Below are 20,388 nucleotides of genomic sequence, written 5' to 3'. Positions count from 1 at the left end.
GTTAAAAAATGGTAAATTCATTCACATTTTTCAGTATTTTGTAACACAGCCACATGTATCTGCAAGCTTTGCTCTGTGGAAACATAACCCCTTATTGGCTGGGCATAGAATGGGGGTTTTGGTTGAGAGGAGAAAACATTTATCTGTCAAAAAAAAAATCTACGATAATCTTCTAACAAACACGATGAAAGGTAATGTTAAAGTGTAGGCAGTGAGCTGAAAGCTGTACGGCAAAAGGTACAGGTTTTCAACTAATGCAGAACAATGCCTTAACTCTATACGTACTGAATGGTTTTTCAAAGCTCTCATTTTCCATAGTGCAGAATCTATTGAGAATACTCTTGCAAGTTTAAATACGGAAATTAGAAATCTGTATGAAACAGATGCCATCTAACGCTTAGTACCAAGCACAGAAAATGCTGCAGAAGCAGGCTGGCAGTATCTATGGAGAGAGAACTTGAGTTAAGATGTTGAGTTTAGTATGGTTCTTCAGAAGAGTTCATTAGACATCCCAGATTACACTTGGGCTTTCAGTCATTAAAGTTGTCTTGTCAGAAATTTGGAGAGATGGGTGTTTTTAGTATTGATAAAGCTGCTGAAGGTTTTGCCTTTATCCTGCCAGGCACTCAAGTGGAAATTCAAAGCACTGACCTGTTTATGGTAACTGTCCCTGCTATAAATAAAGGGAACATGAACTGGACGAAAGCTTGAATTATAATGTACAAAATGGGTCAAACATATAGCTGGATGAAAATTAACCAGGAAGATCCAATGTTTCAGATAATATTATGCTGTGACTGAACACTAAATATCGACAGGAAATTACAAGGTTAACTTCTGATGTATTTTTTAAAAAACAGATCCAACTCCAATTCTTAGTGAAATGTAATATTGTTGACAATATTTGCAATTTGATTGCACCACAAGGTTAATTGAATGCAGCACAGCGCCGACTAATATTTCTGAATATTCAGAAAACTATATGTTAAAAGATGTTGATTTTTAACTTTTGATTCAGAAATACTGCTGCAGCAAAAGCACCTAACTTCTAGAATATTCTGGCAGAGACTTGAGCTGGCATTTTTCTGAGAATCACATTCGTAGCAAGAGCTTTAAATCCTTGTTTTTCTTGTCTTGCCCTGATTCTCAAAATATAACTCCCAGCTTTTGAAGTCAGTAATTAGAAAATTGTAGGCTATCAGCAACATCTATTAGAAATATGCAGGATTCAGCTATGTGTTGACAAATTACTTTAGCACAGACATGATTGGCTACAATATCAGTTCTTATTTTACTGCAAACATTAACTCTGCACAAATGCCAGTCATTTTTATTCATAATAGAATTTGACCATTGAGGTGAGCCCTGTGGATTTACTTTAGATAAGCTAACTATATTGTGCTTTAAATATTTTACAATTGACTGTACAGTAAACTAATTTATGGATTTATTTTGTTGACTAAACTTTAGTGGCAACACTGCTGACATCATTCTTTAGGTCACATATTTACTTTTCAGTGAAGAAAAAATCTATTCTCTTGTTAATTTTCAACCACATTCACTACTTCTGTGTTCACAGTCCATTCAACTACATTTACAGAATCTAAAATTACAGGTATTTTAAACATCAAAGTCACATGCCTATTCTATCCTCTTCTCATGAAAACAAGATTGCTCATCAAAATCTTTCATAACATGGAATCCACAGAACATAGAAAAATACAGCAAAGAACAGGCCCTTCGACCCATGATGCTGTGTCGAGGATTAATCCTAATGTAAAATAAGACAACCTAACCTACGCACCCCTCAATTCACTGCTGTCCATGTGCACATCCATCAGTCACTTAAATGTTCCTCACAACTGCTTCCAGCACTACCGCTGCAACACATTCCATACATTCACAACTCTCTGGGAATAGAACCTACCTCTGATGTCTCCTCTATACTTGCTCTTAATATTTTAAAACTGTGACCCCTTGTGCCAGTGAGTCATGCCCTGGGGAAAAGTCTCTGGCTATTGACTCTATCCATGCTTGTCATTACCATGTATACTTCGATCTGATCAAAGCCAAAGGCTCGGCAATATTCTTGCTGGCTTCCTAGAGAATCCTAAGATAAATCCCATCCTGTCCTGGGGACTTATCTATTCTTACACTTTCCAGAATTGCTAACAACTCCTCCTTGTGAACTTTAATCCCGTCTATTCTAGTAACCTGTACCTCAGTATTCTACTTGACAACATTGTCTTTTTCTAGTGTGAATACTGATGAAAAATGTTCATTTAGTACTTTCCCCACCTTCTCTAACTCCACGCACAACTTCCTACTACTATCCTTGATTGGCCCTAATCTTACTCTTGTCATTCTTTTATTTCTGATATACCTATAGAAAACCTTAGGGTTTCCCTTGATCCTATCCATCAATGACTTTTCATGTCCCCTCCTGGCTCTTCTTAGCTCTTTCTTTAGGTTTTTCCTGGCTAACTTGTAACTTGTAACTAAGCCCTCACATCTCATCCTAACATAAGCCGCCTTCTTCCTCTTGACCAAGAAATTTAACTTCTTTAGTAAACCACGGCTCCTGCACTCAACAACTTCCTCCATGCCTGACCGATACATACTTACCAAGGACCCGCAGTAGCTGGTCCTGGAATAAGCTCCACATTTCAATTGCGCTCATCCCCTGCAGTTCCCTTCCCTATCCTATGCATCCTAAATCTTGCTTAATCACACTATAATTGCCTTTCCCCCAGCAATAACACTTGCCCTGCTGTATATACCTCTCCTTTTCCATTGCCAAAGTAAACATAACCAAACTGTGGTCACTATCACCAAAGTGCTCACCTACATTCAAATTTAACACCTGGCTGGGTTCATTACCCAGTACCATATCTAATGTGGCCTTGACCCTTGTTGACCTATCTGTCAGGAAACCCTCCTGCACACATTGGACAAAAACTGATCCATCTAAAGTACTTGAACTATAGTATTCCGAATCAATACTTGGAAAGTTAAAGTCTTCCATAACAATTATCCTGTCACTCTCGCTCCTATCCAAAATCATCTTTGCTATGCTTTCCTCTACATCTCTGGAACTATTCGGAGGCCCATAGAAAACTCCTTTCCCGATTCTAACCTCAGCCCATACTACCATTGACTAACAATGCCACCCTCCTCCTCTTTTACCAGCTCCTTTGTTCTTACTGAAACGTCTTTATCCCAGAACGTGCAACAACCACTTCTGTCCCTGCTTCCCCTCTGTCTCCAATTAGGTTAGCATCAAGTTCATCAACTTATACGCAAATATCTTTGATGACTTCTTCATTTTAATTTAATTCAACTAGGAATACTGAGCCTTCAGGCATAGTTTAATGCACTGTCCCAGGTGCACCTGGAGACAGGGTAGCATTTATTCAGGCAGAAAGAAGCCAGTGGGGAACTCCTCTATTTTCTATCCCACTGTAAATAGATGGCCTTAAATGGAAAATGAACCGAGTTACAGGTGGGGCAGTTGCTATGTGGAAAGCCTGAAAAGCAAACTCTATCACAGGTGCTTGTGGACTCCTAGGAATCAATCATTGAAGAATTCAGCGGCTGATTGAGGGACCTGGCACTGAGAAGGGAGGTGAGGGAGATGTGAGGAAGACATGGTCTCACATAAAATTGTCCCTACCACTGCTGCTGACCGCCATCCTCCCTCACCTCTCTGTGGTCTGTGTTGATAGCAATTCTCTGCCACTAGCAAGTGTCTTACCAGCAACAACCATTGCTCTCCCAGTGGCACTGTCTGTAATAGACAGCTACCAGCCTCTGCTTTATGAGTGACTGCAGTGAAAGGTTATTGACCTTGCAGTGGAAGGGGTCACTGCAGATGGTCTTTGAGGGCAATCACAATCAACTCTGCATCCAGGAGGACTGGCTTCAGACACCACCACTTGATATGTTGGTGGTAGCCTTGTTTGGGTGATTAACAACAGTGAAGGCACTGGTGGAGTAGAAGCTGTGGCAGGATGAATGCTATCATCTTGAGAGATGGCAATCGTTTCATGTTACACAGTGGCACTGGCATTGCCTCAGAATTTCTAGGAAACATTTGTGAACAGAATGTTGAACTGCTGAAACATATTGCCAACCCTTTCTAAACTGCAATCTAGGCCATGATGACAGCAGTGCCAGCTGGCATGGCAGCAAATTTACTTTGCATGCCAGAAGTCAGTTTCCATTGCAGCAGTGTAATAGGAAGTTGCTGTGTGTGCTTCAATAGAAAAGGTCATGTCAACTATCAAATGCTACTTCATGATTGGGTCCAGAAGAACACAAAATTTGTCATTCTCCACCCCCACTGTAAAATATGTGATCCAAGCTTTGCACCAAGCCCTGTGTCATATTGGAGTCAGAATCCTCCATGTTCCTTGCCATTATCCACAGACTGTCAGGTTTCTCACGCAGCAAGTGTTTTATTAGGTATACCCATCAACATTCTCCTGTAACAAAAACAGAAATTGCTGGCAAAGCTCAGCAGGTCTGGCAGCATCTATAGAAAGAAATCAGAGTTAACGTTTTAGATCAAGTGACCCTTGACGAGTCACTAGACCTGAACCGTTAACTCTGATTTAGAGTCATAAAGATGTACAACATGGAAACAGACCCTTCAGTCCAATTCATCTAAGTCGACCAGATATCCTAACCTAGCCCCATTTGCCAGCATCCGGCCCATATTCCTCCAAACCCTTCCTATTTATAAACCCATCCAGATGCCTTTTACCTGTGCAATTGTACCAGCCTCCACCACTTCCTCTGGCAGCTCATTCCATACAATCACCATCTTCTGTGAAAGAATTGCCCTTTAGGTCCCTTTTATATCTTTCCCCTCTCATCATAAACCTATGCCCTTAGTTCTGGACTCCCCCAGCCCGGGGAAAAGACCTTATTTGTTTATCCTATCCATGCCCCTTAGGATTATATGAATCTCTATAAGGTCACCCCTCCACCTCTGACATTCTAGGGAAAACAGCCCTTGCCTATTCAGCCTCTCCCAATAGCTCAAATCCTCCAACCCTGGCAACATCTTTGTAAATCTTCTCTGAACCCTTGCAATTTTCACAACATCCTTCTGATACGAAGGAGACCAGAATTGCATGCAATATTCCAACAGTGGCGTAATCAATGTCCTGTACAGCTGCAACATGACCTCCCAACTCCTATACTCAATTTCTCTCCATAGAATCTGCCAGATCTGCTGAGTTTTTCCAGCAATGTCTGTTTTTGTTTCTGATTTGCAGCATCCGCAGTTCTTTTGTTTTTTATTTAGCATTCTCCTGTAGACTGCACTAACAAAGCCTACAACTGAGTAACAAACAAAACTAAAAACTGCTTCAGAAATACAAGTTTCAAAGTCAAATACACAGATGAGGAACCAAACAAAAGGAAAGCAGATGCTGGCAATCTGAAACTAAAATAAAAATTGCTGGAGAATCTCAGCAGGTCTGGTAGCTTCTGTGGAGAGAAAACAGTCATGTTTCGACTTCAGTGTCCAATTCAGTGTTCCGAAGGGACATTGGACTCAAAATGTTGACTCTGCTTTCTCTCCACAGATGGTGCCAGACATGCTGAATTTCTCCAGCAATTTTTATTTTTGTTTAAGATCTCCAGCATCTGTTGCTGTGCTTTATTTCTCACCCGTGTATTCAACTCAAACATGTGTGATCTCACCCTTTTGCGAGTTGCTTTCTGTTTTCTTGCCTCATGCCCTGACTGCAGTTTATTTGGTGTGGTGCCATGTGTAGACTGTGCCTCCATGCTATGGAACAAGCAACAAGAGGAGGCCATTCGGCCTCTTGGGTCTGCTCTGCCATTCAATAAGCTCATTGATGATTGGAGTTTAACTTTAGTTCTACATTCCTGCATATCTCCAATAATCTTTCATTCCTTTTGTAATCAAGAATTTATCAACCTCTGCCTTAAAATATTTAAAATAGTCTGCATCCACTGCTTTTTGAAGAGAATTCCAAAGACTCTTAACTACCTAAGAGAAAAAAACGTTTCTTCACCTGTGTCTTAAATAAGTAACCCTTATTTTTAAACAATGACCTCAGATTCTAGATTCTACCACAAGTGGAAACATCCTTTCAACATGGTCTCAAATCGAGTCATCTCCTATATTTTAAAATTAAATCACCTTTTGATATTTCTAAACTCCAGAGGATAGTGGCCCAGCATGGCTAGCCTTTCCACTTATTCCAGATATTAGTCTAGTAATCTTTCTTTGAACTGCTTCCAATGCAGCAACATCCTTTTGGAAGTACAGTGACCAGTACTGTACACAGTACTCCAGATGCAGTCTCAAAGTCTTGTACAACTGAAACATAACTGTCTCTCGTCTTCAATTCTCCTTGCAATAAACATATTCTATTACTTGCTGTACCTGCATATTAACCTTCCATCATTTCAGCACTAGGCCACCTAGATGTCTCCATTTATGCCACCTCTGGCAAGATGATGGCAGAGTAAGACATGAATGCCACTTGTTAGTTTTATTCATCTACAGTTTATAGATTCAAACAGAGTGGAAGATGAGGAAGAGGTAGGATTCTAGAAGGAGAATTCAGAAAGAAGATTCCGTCATCGTCTTTAATGCTGTCAGCCTCTTACCAATGACAGCATCAGCAAATGGCAACCTAACAATAGCCTGCACCACCTCCTTCACACAAATTAAGATTTGTAGGTAAGCCTCTCCAGTCAGCACCTGCTAGCTCTGGTTGTTCACCAACTTATCTTGGAAGAGGAAGTCTGCAAGAGAAAGGTAAGTATGTGAGGGCAATCTGTTTGGGCAATGTGACCATCATAGGTGAGTAGCTGCTGGTGTGTTCAAGCTTTTTATTAGAGCTGCAGTTGGTACAGGTATGGATTTTGAACATATATTTTTTGACCTTGAGAACTTATGGGAGGTCACTGAACTTGCCTCACTGCATTATCATCCTAGGGGGTTGCCTCCTGATATTGGATGAAACACCAAATCGAGATATTGTCCCTCATATATATGGATGCATATCACATGAGCCCTCCTGGTGTCTTAGCCAACATTATTGTCAACTACTACCAGCAACAACAATTTACCCTGGCAGTCACAATTTGACTTTTCTGGAACTTTGCTGCATGAAAATTAGGTAATGTGATTGACTCTACCTCAAGAATCATTTATTGGGTATGAATTACAAGGAGATTTCTTGAGGATTCAAAGAGGTGCAATGCTATCCAGAAATTGCTGGAAAAACTCAGCAGGTCTGGAAGCATGTGTGGAGAGAAATCAGAGGTAATGTTTCAGGTCGGATGATCCTTCCTCAGAACTGAGTTTAAGTTCCTAATTCTAAGGAAGGGTCACCCGACACAAAACATTACCTTTGATTTCTCTCCACAGACACTTCCAGACCTGCTGAGCCTTTCCAGCAATTTGTTCTTGTTTCTGATTTACAGAATCTGCAGATCTATTTTATTTGCTATGTAATCCATTTGATTAAGCCCCTCAAAAACAAATTTTGCAATTTTTAATAACTGACCAATTATCAGAACATGATCACTTTTCTTTTACTTACTGTTAATTATTTGGACAATTGCTCTTTCATTTGGTGTGAATTCCTATCTCATTGTCTATATCAAGACATGTTATCCAGGAATACCCATTACCTTTGCCTTTATAAGTTACATTTATAAATATATTCAGGAGCTGAAACAATGAGTTTTCACATCTGCTTTGTTCCTATTTCTGACAGCTAAGTATCAAAGCCAGAAAACTATTATATCTTTGCCTCCACCAGTATTCCTATTTTCCTGCTCCCAGATCTTCCAAGGGTTAAACTGACTAATTAAATTGAAATCAGTAAAATAAATTCTCTAATTGCCATTCAAAGATAGGGATAAGCCTCTCTAGTAATCATTTGCTGAAAAAATGAGGGCCAATTATACATCTTCCAATACAGGTACCACCTGAAAAGGTGTGTTGGAGGCAGATTAATAGTGAAAGTGAAGTAAAATAAAGTTAACTCTATAAATACTTATAGAAATCAAGTTTGCAGGGCTAGAAGGGGTAGAGGAGGCAGTGGCATATCAGCTGAAACAGTCATGGAGAGAGCCAGCACAGACTTGATGGGCAAAATGATGTCTTTTGTGTTGTAACTATTTTTATGGTTTTATTTTAAAATTAATTTTCCCATTATATTTCATGCATCTTAATTTGTCGATACTTACAAAGGTTAACATTCCAATTTTGGATTTATCTGACAATAATGCAATGGTGCTGAAAGTAATAAAAACAGAAAATGCTGGAAATATTAGGTGATTCTGGCATCTTCTGTTGAGAAAGAAAAGTAATCTTGGCCTAAACCCAACTTTACAAGATACAAATTAAAAGCAGAACCTGTAAGTGTGAAATAAGAGCCTGGTTTCAGATTGCTTAGGAAAACATGTCAAATATTGCTCAAGGCTAAACTCTGAAAGCAACTTAATCAGGCTATTTAATTGGTAAAGGTCTGCTAAATCTTATGCATGTCACCTATCTATTCAATCAGTATTGGTAGCGCATGTTATACAAATTATATGCGCTCTGTTCCAAGTTAGATTGATACACAAAAAACACCAGAAGTTAATTTGTTCCCTTACAATACTGGTCTTGTTATCTAGTTGTTACATATTTAGTTCATTAGCTTTAGCCGTATTTAACTTGAATCTTAACAAATACCAAATGAAAATTTAAGAAGCTTATTTTCTCAAGATAGACCTCAAATTACTCAGTAGATAAATTCAGCATGATACACTGATTCTAAATGCATATCAAATACATCTTTTGACCTCTCCATTGGTAGCATCCACAATAATGCTGTCAGGCTGTTTTCCCACTGTAGATGCTCAGACATGTACTCAGAGATTTGAGAAGTTAGGTCTTTCACTTATTAGCACTTTTAGGGTTAAGGAATGGCACAAAAGCTCATCAGAATTCTGAAGGTCATAATAAGTCAAATGCTTTCACTGCTTAGGTGAGAGAGCAATGAGGAATGATAGTGATAGGAATGAGAATTGAAGATGAGGAGGTGGAAACTGCTTTTCTTTTTTCAGTTGGGTGGATTTAATTCCCATTACATTGGTACACACATCAACCCAGTCCACTTAATTGCAGATGAGGCCATACATCAATCTATCAGTGGTGAAGAAACTACCTCGAGGGACTGTATAAAGACACGATGAAGAAATCAATTGAATATGGTGTTAAAGATAAGACAGAGGTTAGCTGGATCTTCACTAAGTATAAATACTGGAATAAACTGACTGGGCTGAAATGACTAATTTCTGTGCGACAGATTCTGTGTATCATTTAGCTTCAGAAATGTACACACCACATCCAAATTTATTCAGCTCACTAAGTTAATGTATGCGTTACTTGCCAAATAGCAAATTTCATATTTCACTTGCAAATTCTCACCTCAGTTTAAATATCATTGCTTCTACTCTTTCAGATTACTTATGTCATTGAGCGATGCCATTAGTTCATTGCCTCACCTCAACAACACAGCAGAATCAGGAGGATCTATTTTAATATGGGTATAATCAGAGTGAGGAGGGTGATCTGGAGCAGAAGAGACACCCCAACGGAAAGCTCAGTGGGAGGCTTGTGCTAAGGCATCATTTAGAAGAATCTGCACAGTATCCCACCTGAAACCAGCAGGGATGTCAGGGCCAAAGGTGCAAAATAATCAGATCACAAGCCCAAGGGAATGGTTCCCCAGTATAAGGTAAGCTACATAGAGTAGCATTACCACTTCCAGTCACAAAAGAGATTATTGAGTAATTACCCCATCTGTCAGGGCATGAGGCAGCAGGATTGATTTACACAAAAGTTCTTTTTCAAACAAGACTATAAATAAGATCTGCCCATTGAAAAATATATTGTTTGGCTGGAAGTACTGCCTCATTTCCAAGGTTGGCACAATGGTAGCAGCAGACGTGCTACATAAAGTAGGTGATATGTAGCACACACAACTTTTTAACCCTCTCCTCCCCTTCTTACACCACCATATAGCTGATTCATTCTACAGCATCTAATGTTATTGCCTTCTTCATCTTCTGATGATTCCAACATTTGTGAGAGTATATAATGGCAACAGAAGCAGACAACCACATCAACATAAGGCAATATTAAAAGGAACAAAATATTGACAAAAATTTTGACAATCACCCCTGACACTAGGTGGCACCATACTTTAAAGAACCCAATGTCATAATAAACATGCAAATATATTCATAGTTCTCCTCTCGACAGGATAAGTTTCTGGCCACATTTTTAAATTAGGAACTACATCTTAAGATCGATTATTACAGCAAAATGATTACAATTACAAACATACAACTATTGTCATCTCAGTTATGGCAATGCAGAATAGGAATGCAATTCTCTGGAGCTTTAAAACTAATTAAAACAGTCTGATAACTTTAAACTCAGACAGAATTAGGTATGTTGTTCAGTTAAATCTCACTTGGGAATAAAAGAGTGGGAGATTAAGCTATTTTATGACATGAAGCAAGATTTTAGTAATACTTCCTTTGTTAAACAATAGTTAGAAATACTAAGTCTATACAGGAAATGATTTGAATCATTAAAAAAATCAGTAAACAAAAACAATCAATTTTAGTACTTTGGTTAAAATATAAAATATTTAGTAAATTAATCAATTAAGTTCAGCAGTATGGAAAAGCTTCACTTTTTAAATTATGGAGATAGAACCAGAGTATTAATTAGCTATTCAACTTTTTAAACATTCTCAGTGGTAGGCGTGGCATTTCCTGTATAAACTTAATATTTAAATTATCATTCCTTCAGACCATAAAAATATGCTGAGTAGCATGTCACAGTCTAAGTGCCAAAATGTGTCTTCCCCAGATGCCTTCATAAATCACAAGATTAAGGGACTTTTTTTTAAGTTTCCAAATCACTGTTTCAGCATCACTGACTGAACCTAGGTCACCATCAGACCCAACTGACTAAAGCACTGACAAGAAGTTACAACCCCAAATATTGGTCAGGATAACTTCATATGTTGTTAGCCTCACTCTTTGCCCATCCCTACCTTTTTTGATCCTCAAGCTACTCATCCTTACCCAAATTCTATTTATGTTTTGACCTCCCCCCACCCCCATTACCAACTGCCCTTCGCACACTTGTCCTGCCACCAATTACCCTCCACCGGCCATCCATGATCCTTGAACATCCCTTTGTCACACTGATCTGTCCACTGTTACCATGGACTCTGAGGACCTTACTATTGACCTTCCCTCTCTAATCCTGGATCTCCCCACAATCTATTCAATGGTCTGGCAAAGCTCCCTATGAAAGAAAAACAGCCATTACTCACTTCCGATATATCAGGAAGACTATCTTTCCTTCTGCACATCATCTTCAATTGCTTGTGAATCTGAGGGCAAATGTTTTTTTGTTTGCTGCAGAGGTAATTGCAAAAGGCACCCTGTAAGTTGGCAAAATGCTATTTATTGGGTATGTATAGCATGTTAATTCATTTTTAAAAGGTCCCTCCCCAATGACTGTGTTCGTGTTGACAAGCAATCTATCACTACCTTCATTCCCTTTTACATCTGTGATCGGGAATCTTCCTTCATATGATTAAATCTGCCATCAGCCTCCGTTCCACTGGTGGAACCAGCACAAAAAGTATGCATTCACTGGATATTTAGAATATAATTGTCTGATTGGACTGAGTCAACATGGATTTAATGAAAGAATAATGTGTTTGACAAACATAATAGTGTCTTTTTGAGAATGTGGAGAATTTGGATGTTCAAAAAGCTTTTGTTAAAGTCCCACACAGTGAACAAAATTAAAGTGTATGGGATTTTGGGTAAAACACTAGTATGAATTGAGGATTGGAGGGCTCTTATCCGAAACATCGATTCTCCTGCTCCTTGGATGCTGCCTGAACTGCTGTGCTTCTCCAACACCCCACTGACAAAGCATACAATCAGTACAAGTGGGTCAGTCTCAAGTTGGCAGATGGTGGCCAGTGTGCTACCACAACAATCAGTGATTGGGCCACAGTTGTTCACAATCCATATCAATGATTTAGTTGTGAGCATTAATTGCAATGTTTTCAAGTTTGCAGAGGAGATAAAACTTGTTGGAAATGTGAGGTGTGCAAAGAGGCTTCAAGGAGATTAAGGCAGACTGAGTGAGTGGGCAAGAACATGGCAGATGAATTATAACGTGAAAAAAAGCTGTTAGGTTATTCACTTTGGTATGAGGAATGAAGGGTTAGGCCATTTCTTAAATTGAATTGAATTGAATTGATTGTCACGTGCACGGAGGTACAGTGAAAAGCTTTGTCTCGAGAGGTCAGAAAGTATTGTCCAAAGGGACATAAGTGTCTTTGTTCTTAAGTCACTGAATTCTAGTATGAAGCTGCATTAAGCAGTTCAGAAGGCAAATCTTTACTGTAAGAGAGTTCGACTACAGGAGCAAAGTTATTTATTTCAGTTGTATGGAACATTGCAAGAACATACATATAGTATTGTGTGTAGTTCTGGTTCCTTGCCAAAGAAAGAAGGGTGTGGTAAAGGATCACCAGACATCCCTGTAATGGTGGCATGGTCTTATTCCGAAAGATTGAGGACATGGGGCCTATATTTTATGTAGTTTAGAAAAATGTGAAGCAACTTACAAAACTCTTAAAGGATACACAGAATAAATACAGAAAGGATGTTTGCCCTGTATTTGATGTTTGTAACCAAAAGGACACAGTCTCAGAATAAAAGGCATTTAAGGCTGAGGTGAGAAAGAACTACATCACTGAGTGGTGAACCTTTAGAATACTCACCCCAGAGGGCTGTGGATGCTCAGCCATTGCATAGGTTCAAAATAAATTTCTAGTTACTAAATAACTTAAAGGGATAGGAGGACAGCACGGGGAAATGGTGTTGGTGTTGAGGTAGAAGATCAGTCATGATTTACAATGGTAGAACAGGCTTGAGGGGCTTAATTATCCACTAGCTCCTATGTTTCTAAAGTTCCAACCATTTTCGATGTTGCTTTCTCCATGGAGGGTTGCTGACCTATTGAGTTATTTGTAACATTTTCCACTCTTTTTCAGGCCTCCAACTTTGAGAGTATTTAATTTAACGTTACTATCTGATCATATCTATCTGTACACAGTCTTTAAAAACACATCCACGTACCAATTGAATTAATTCATCTAGTTTCATTTAGCCTTCCCAAGTAATTTATCCATGCATCAGTTATCATTTTTCTGTAATAATTGCAGCAAGATTTTCTGGATACTCAATCCAAAAGAATACCCTTCAGTTTTGTACTTTTTGTAATGAACACATTATTTGCAACGAGCATGTCAAATATCTTCACCGTTTCAAGAGCTTCTATTGGGTATTGGTCTTGTCTCCTCCACTGACAACATAACTCTTCCTTTGGCATTTATTAATCATTTAGTTTGCTAAGAGCTGTTTCCTATCATGGTCAATACACATTTCACATAGTAACACAAGTGATAATTAAATCTCAGTATGCAAAATAATAAATGATGTATCAATGAAACTGTGAGTGAAAAGCCAAAGTAAAGTCTGTTATTAAGCTAACAATAACATGTTGTGAAGCTTAATTTGCACCAAATATAATTCAGTGTATTGTGATGCATGTGCAGTTCAAATTATTTGGAAATGTTACCATTTATTTTCAAGATCGGAAATGGTTGTCTCAAATTATAGCAGTTTAATCTATCAGTTTATCAAGTTTTATAAGAAATGGAAGTTTACTATAAAGGCTAGACATGTGATTTCTATCAAGCGTAGAGGCATGTAGATAAAATCATTTTAAAAGACAGTTTCTACAATGGGAGCAGGTGGAAAACAACTTTTACTTGTAAGGGTGAGCTAGTTGGAGAACATGACCTTCATTTATATTTTGTACAATTGCCTTCACAATCCTATCAGGTATAAAATGATACTTTGCATGAATCATTCAGGAAATTTGCTTTTACTGGTTTGTGCCCAAATCATTTTATTCCTAAAGGGATATTTAAATGGTACACTTTTTTCAACTTAAACAACAGGTAGGATTTTAGTCAATTATAGATGCATACAGGTGTTCTGCATTCTACAGTTTATCAACAACCAGTTATAATTCAACAAAACACGACCAGTGCTAGTAAAGTGAATATGTGGTTAAAGAAAAACAAAAGGCTTCACTGCTTTAAACAGTAAAGGAAATTCAGAAGCTGAAAAAGGTCAAATAGGCATCATTACATTGCAATGGAAACTCAATGCAAGACATGCAACTTACTAAACACGTTCTCTAGAATGAATTTGTACTAACATCAGCATAACATGAAACAGCTCAAAAAGGACTAGTTAATATCTTTCATCCACCTGTATTTTCATTCAATAGATGAAATTAAGAGCTTTGATGTGTTTTGGAAAATAAGAAAAAGAAAAAAACCACAATGTGAATGAAGGTGAAAATGTTGCCATAAAGCAAAGCTGTTGCATTAAAGGTACATGCAGAAAGGTCAGTATATACTGAATGAACAGATACCACTACAAACCACATTTTATTCCACTTACCTATCAACCAACTGTTAACTTGAATTGCACACAGATACTAGCAGACTATGCTTATAGAGTAACAGGCATTCTATTGCTGACATGGGGGACTTTACAAATCATATTACTTAACATTCTGGCCTGATTACTTCTGTAAAATTTATAGAGATAGTCTACTTCACTCAGTACTCATTGTCCATTGATTTTTTACTCATGGATATGCATCCTTATGGAGGTAGGCCCCAGATCGCATCTTAATTTCTTTTCATTCTCTCATCCAGTTTCTCACACAATAAACATTGTGTGTTCCATCGTGATACATAGAGAGGCAATATTTTTGTAGCTTGTTTTTAAAATGTCTGTGGGAAGTCTGTGCTCCTTTCCTTCACAGAAAATGAGGACTGAATGTATTTAATTATTGGTATTTACATAGTTCAAATTAGATTGGGTTTGGAAGAAATAGTTCAGATATGAATTCCAGCAACAAGAGATGCTTATTGCACTGTTCATGCCAATTTGTTTTCATAAATAAACAAGCATGAAACCTTACAGCCAGCAACAATAACTTGATCTATCAGGGCAGTCAAATTACAGGAAAATAACAATGCAATTTGATGCATGAATATACAGGTTATAACAGTGTTAATCCAGAAGACAGAACAATCAAATATTAACTTGTGAATTTTCTAGCTGCAGTAATGTCTGAGCAGTATAGTAAGGAACCAAATAAATCTAATTGAAAATCTGAGTAATTCATTCTGAAGTTGTATTTCTTATAAAACAGCATACTTTTTTATATTGTCTTAATAAATTAATTAAGAACAACAACGACGACAACAACAACAAAGAATTTCCAACTCCAAGCAATTGATTGATATCATAGGAAATAATTAACATCTTTTAAATATGAAATTAGCAAGTATGACCCCCTGCCTGGAATCACTTAATTGTATTTGATTTAATTTTTGATTAGTCATTTTATAATATATATTGTTTGAAGATGGATTTTGATACAAGTATGGGCCATATGAATCCCTTTCTCTGTGACAATGTCAAAGGTGATATAGATGGAAAGCTCACTGTAACCAAAGTCTTGAACTTTTCAGTATTTTAATAGTCAACGAGCTGTCTTCTTTACTTAATTCATAATGTAACTAAGTAAAGGGGAACTCACACAGTGTTATTTTGTGGAAATCAAATACTCTTTAGCAAATGGATATGGTCTCCCATCAGAGACATAAACTACAGCTTTGACATCTTATTGATATACTTTGAGTACACAAGCATTCATTAAAGTCATCAGCTTCTCATTATCTCCCCCTATTCATTTGGTGGCCCACCACCTGGTTATTAAATGTTCAGTAAAGTCATTTTATTGTACCAGCTGAACAGGAAAGGTTCAAGGACTCTAAGTTCTTTTTCAAATATGGTGCTGGAGACAGATGAATTTGCAACAGCTAAATTATTGATTATTTATAATGGACTGGTATGTGAATCTTTAACTAGGATGATACATAAAGAACCATTATTTTTAAAAGTGTAACATTCCAATTAAGAATTTTCTGCACATCTTTTTATTTGCTTGCTCAGACTTCATAATCAAGTTGTTTCAAACATGGGTCCAGGTTGACCTCGAAGAGTCCTGGCCATTTTCTATCCTTAATTAAACTAAGCTTTACCATACAGCTTCATGAAAAAAACAGTTTCCCTTTAATGAGATACCAGTTTCCAAAAACAAACTGAAATAAGATATTTTCACTGTGGTTATATTGAGGTCATGTCTACCTTTGTTCTCCAGCATTAATCCACAGGGTAGCAGCAGAGTAGCTCATCAGCACGGGAAGGATATATGTAAATCCCATTGTAGACAATAGACAATAAACAATAGGTGCATGAGTAGGCCATTCTGCCCTTCCAGCCTGCACCACCATTCAATATGTTCATGGCTCATCATCCTTAATCAGTATCCTGTTCCTGCCTTATCTCCATAACCCTTGATTCCACAATCCTTGAGAGCTCTATCCAACTCTTTCTTAAATGAATCCAGAAACTGGGCCTCCACTGCCCTCTGAGGCAGAGCATTCCACACAGCCACCACTCTCTAGGTGAAGATGTTTCTCCTCATCTCTGTCCTAAATGGTCTACCCTGTACTTTTAAGCTGTGTCCTCTGGTTTGGCACTCACCCATCAGCAGAAACATGTTTCCTGCCTCCAGAGTGTCCAATCCTTCAATAATCTTATATGTCTCAATCATATCCCCTCTCAGTCTTCTAAATTCAAGGGTATACAAGCCCAGTCGCTCCAGTCTTTCAGTGTAAGCTAATCCCGCCATTCCAGGAATTGACCTCGTGAACCTATGTTGCACTCCCTCAATAGCCAGAATGTCTTTCCTCAAATTTGGAGACCAGAACTGCACACAGTACTCCAGGTGTGGTCTCACCAGGGCCCTGTATAGCTGCAGAAGAACCTCTTTGCTTCTATACTCAAACCCTCTTGTTATGAAGGCCAGCATGTTATTAGCTTTCTTCACTACCTGCTGTACCTGCATGCTTAGCTTCATTGACTGGTGTACAAGAACACCCAGATCTCTTTGTACTGCCCCTTTACCTAAATTGATTCCATTTAGGTAGTAATCTGCCTTCCTGTTGTTGCCACCAAAGTGGATAACCATACATGTATCCACATTAAACTGCATCTGTCACGCATCTGACCACTTACCTAACTTGTCCAGGTCACCCTGTAATCTCCGAACATCCTCATCACATTTCACCCTGCCACCTAGCTTAGTATCATCAGCAAATTTGCTAATGTTATTACTAATACTATCTTCCATATCATTAACATATATTGTAAAAAGCTGCAGTCCCAGCACTGATTCCTGCGGTAACCCACTGGTCACTGCCTGCCATTCCGAAATTGAGCTATTTGTCACTACTCTTTGTTTCCTATCAGCCAACCAACTTTCAATCCAGGTTAGTACTTTGCCTCCATAACCATGCACCCTAGGTTTGCTTACTAACCTCTTATGTGGGACTTTATCAAAAGCTTTCTGAAAGTCCAGGTACACTACATCTACTGGATCTCCCTCATCCATCTTCAGAGTTACATCCTCAAAAAATTCCAGAAGATTAGTCAAGCACGTTTTCCCCTTCATAGATCCATGCTGACTCTAACCTATCCTGTTACTACTATCCAGATGTCATAATTTCATCCTTTATAATAGACTCCAGCATCTTTCCCACCACTGAGGTCAGACTAACTGGTCTATAACTTCCTGCTTTCTCTCTCCCACCTTTCTTAAAAAATGGTACAACATTAGCCACCCTCCAATCCACAGGAACTGATCCCGAATCTATCGAACTCTGGAAAATAATCACCAATGCATCCATGACTTCTGGAGCCACCTCCTTCAGTACCCTGGGATGTAGACCATCAGGCCCCGAGGACTTATCAATCTTCAGACCTAACAGTCTCTCCAACATCAATTACTGGCAAATATAAATTCACTTCAGTTCAGGTCCCTCAGCCATTGTTACCTCAGGGAGATTGCTTGTTTCTTCCCCGGTGAACACAGATCTGAAGTACCAATTTAATTCTTCTGCCATTACTTTGTTCCCTGTAATATATTCCCCTGTTTCTGTCTTCAAGGGCCCAATTTTAGTCTTGCATGCATTGACATCTCTGGTATCAACTTGCATAACAAAGAAAACTGCATCAGGTCTTTGCTGGTTTTTGGTTATGTAGCTGCCCTATCAGTTTCCCACATGACAACCAGCTGACTCAAGGGACTTTCCATAAAGTCTAGTGATTGTGGAATGCATTCATTTCAGATACTGTGATGTAGGTCATGGATTTGATCTGTTTGCCTTGCATTTGAAGTTGAAAAAGACTTATGATTTCTTCACAATAGCATTCATACATGTCAAATGCCCAATGGAAAGAATAAAATTAAATATATTTTGTATGGGGTGTGACGGGAGAAACTATTTTTAATGCTTATTGCAGCCTCAGACAATGGCTGCATAATTATTGCTTGCTTCAGGCCAAATTAGTTGTTGCTAAGATTTCTCGCTTCATGGATTAAGAACAAGGAAAAATAGTTGTTTTTGAAGTAAATGACCTTCTTAGATCATAACATTATTATAATTCATCCTAATTATAAAAATAAATTTAAAAAATCAATGGAGAAGTGAGCTGATAAAATGGGACAATAGAGTCAATCATTAAAAATTAGTCAAAAGACTTTAGCTGCTTTACTCAGACAGACAATGCTGTTAACTCATTAAACAGAGCCAGCAGATGCAGCAGCTTCAGATTCTTTCCTTATGAAGGAACATTACTCAGAACATACATCGAAACAAAATGCTTTGAAGATAGTAATGTGCACTTCAGAATGCACCTATAACACCTTATATTTATGAAGAAAAATTAATATGTTAAAGGCAGAAATCCTTTCCTTTTCTCAAGCACAGCACGATGATGAAAGGGTTAAAGACTTAGGAAAGGAAGTGCAGCAATTAGCAAACATCAAGTTTCACACCATTTAATTTTAATGGCTGATTTAATTGTCAAAATGTCTCTTGCTCATACTCTAAGAAAAATCAGAAATTTCATTGATGTTGGAAACATTTCTGTACAGCAAACTACAGTGAAGCAGCTACCAGAGGTTATTTCATGATCAATTGCATTTTCGATAAACAGAGCTCTCATCATGTGTACGTTAAAGTTGCTTTATAATTTTGTGTAGTTAGAGGAAAGGCATTTGACACAATCTCCTATGAACTGTAGAAGTGATCATGTTAAAAAGAATTCTGCTTACCTCCTCTAGCTGACTGTGGACATGTTGGACTATTAGATCAATGGCAACCATGTTTCCTCCTCCTTAAAACAAAGCAGTAGATAAAAACATTGATTGCAGGGACATGTACTGCAAAAATGATGTGTTTTCAAATTAACTTTTGTCACCTCCCCCACATTGTTTCTCAATAGAAATTGCATCCTCTGTGAAGCCACAGCTGGTATTTAGTTAACTGGTAAGCAATATTCATGTACTTTATGAAATAAGTTTGTCCTGGTTTATGTGGTTGTCTCTGCTTTAGGAACATCTGGGAATGTTTTCACATGAAAAGATAAAAGTGAAACTAAAGGGGTGAAATCGCACCAGAGAAATTATTTTGCTGATAATGCAAAATGAAACTTAATTTCAGAAATGAGCTGATTATTGACAAAAAATTCTAAATTTATTATTTTTGTTACATCTAATTTTCAGACACTCCTTTATGACTCAACTTCTCATCAATTACCTAGTAACATGTCGACCTCGGCTTTGTTAAGGATTGCTGTATTATATGTGAGTGTTACTAGGAAATAAAAGGAGTAACAGTAAGAATTAGAAATTGGACATATTTTGGAATTAGGCAGGGTAAAGAAAGTTTCATCTGAATTCAAGACACGGGTCTGCTTAAATTGCATTGGTGTGTGAAATATTTAAACATCAAAGGCATAAATCATATGAATTTAGAGACTGCATTTCCAGAATACAGTCTCACTGAACAGGGTTGGACACGGACTGGGCTTCAAGATTGGAATGTTGAATCTCCAGCCTGCAATTCCATTGAACATTGCTTCTCACTGGGAGCTCAAGATTGCCCAATTTATTTGAACGTGCGTTTTGGATGTGTGTCAAATCAGTAGAATGCTAATGACAGCAACATCATTTACAGTTGCCATATAGTAATGCAATATATTCTCGATTTCAATTTGCCTGACCTTTATTAACAT

The 20,388-nt window shown here is 38.0% G+C and overlaps 1 protein-coding gene across 2 annotated transcripts in view; it reads right to left on the bottom strand.

The window, feature by feature from the left end:
• LOC132822749 (uridine-cytidine kinase-like 1) overlaps window positions 1–20,388 on the bottom strand; it is a 142,574-nt gene that overhangs the window by 26,655 nt on the left and 95,531 nt on the right. For both annotated transcript variants that reach the window (XM_060836050.1, XM_060836049.1), the window contains exon 7: window positions 19,427–19,488. In XM_060836050.1, the coding sequence (XP_060692033.1) occupies window positions 19,427–19,488 (62 nt within the window). The remainder of the gene's footprint in view (window positions 1–19,426; window positions 19,489–20,388) is intronic.

The sequence above is a fragment of the Hemiscyllium ocellatum genome, chromosome 15 (assembly GCF_020745735.1).
Source record: "Hemiscyllium ocellatum isolate sHemOce1 chromosome 15, sHemOce1.pat.X.cur, whole genome shotgun sequence".
NCBI lineage: Eukaryota > Metazoa > Chordata > Chondrichthyes > Orectolobiformes > Hemiscylliidae > Hemiscyllium > Hemiscyllium ocellatum.
Note: the sequence above shows the minus strand (reverse complement) of the source record. Positions and strands in the feature narration are given on the sequence as shown.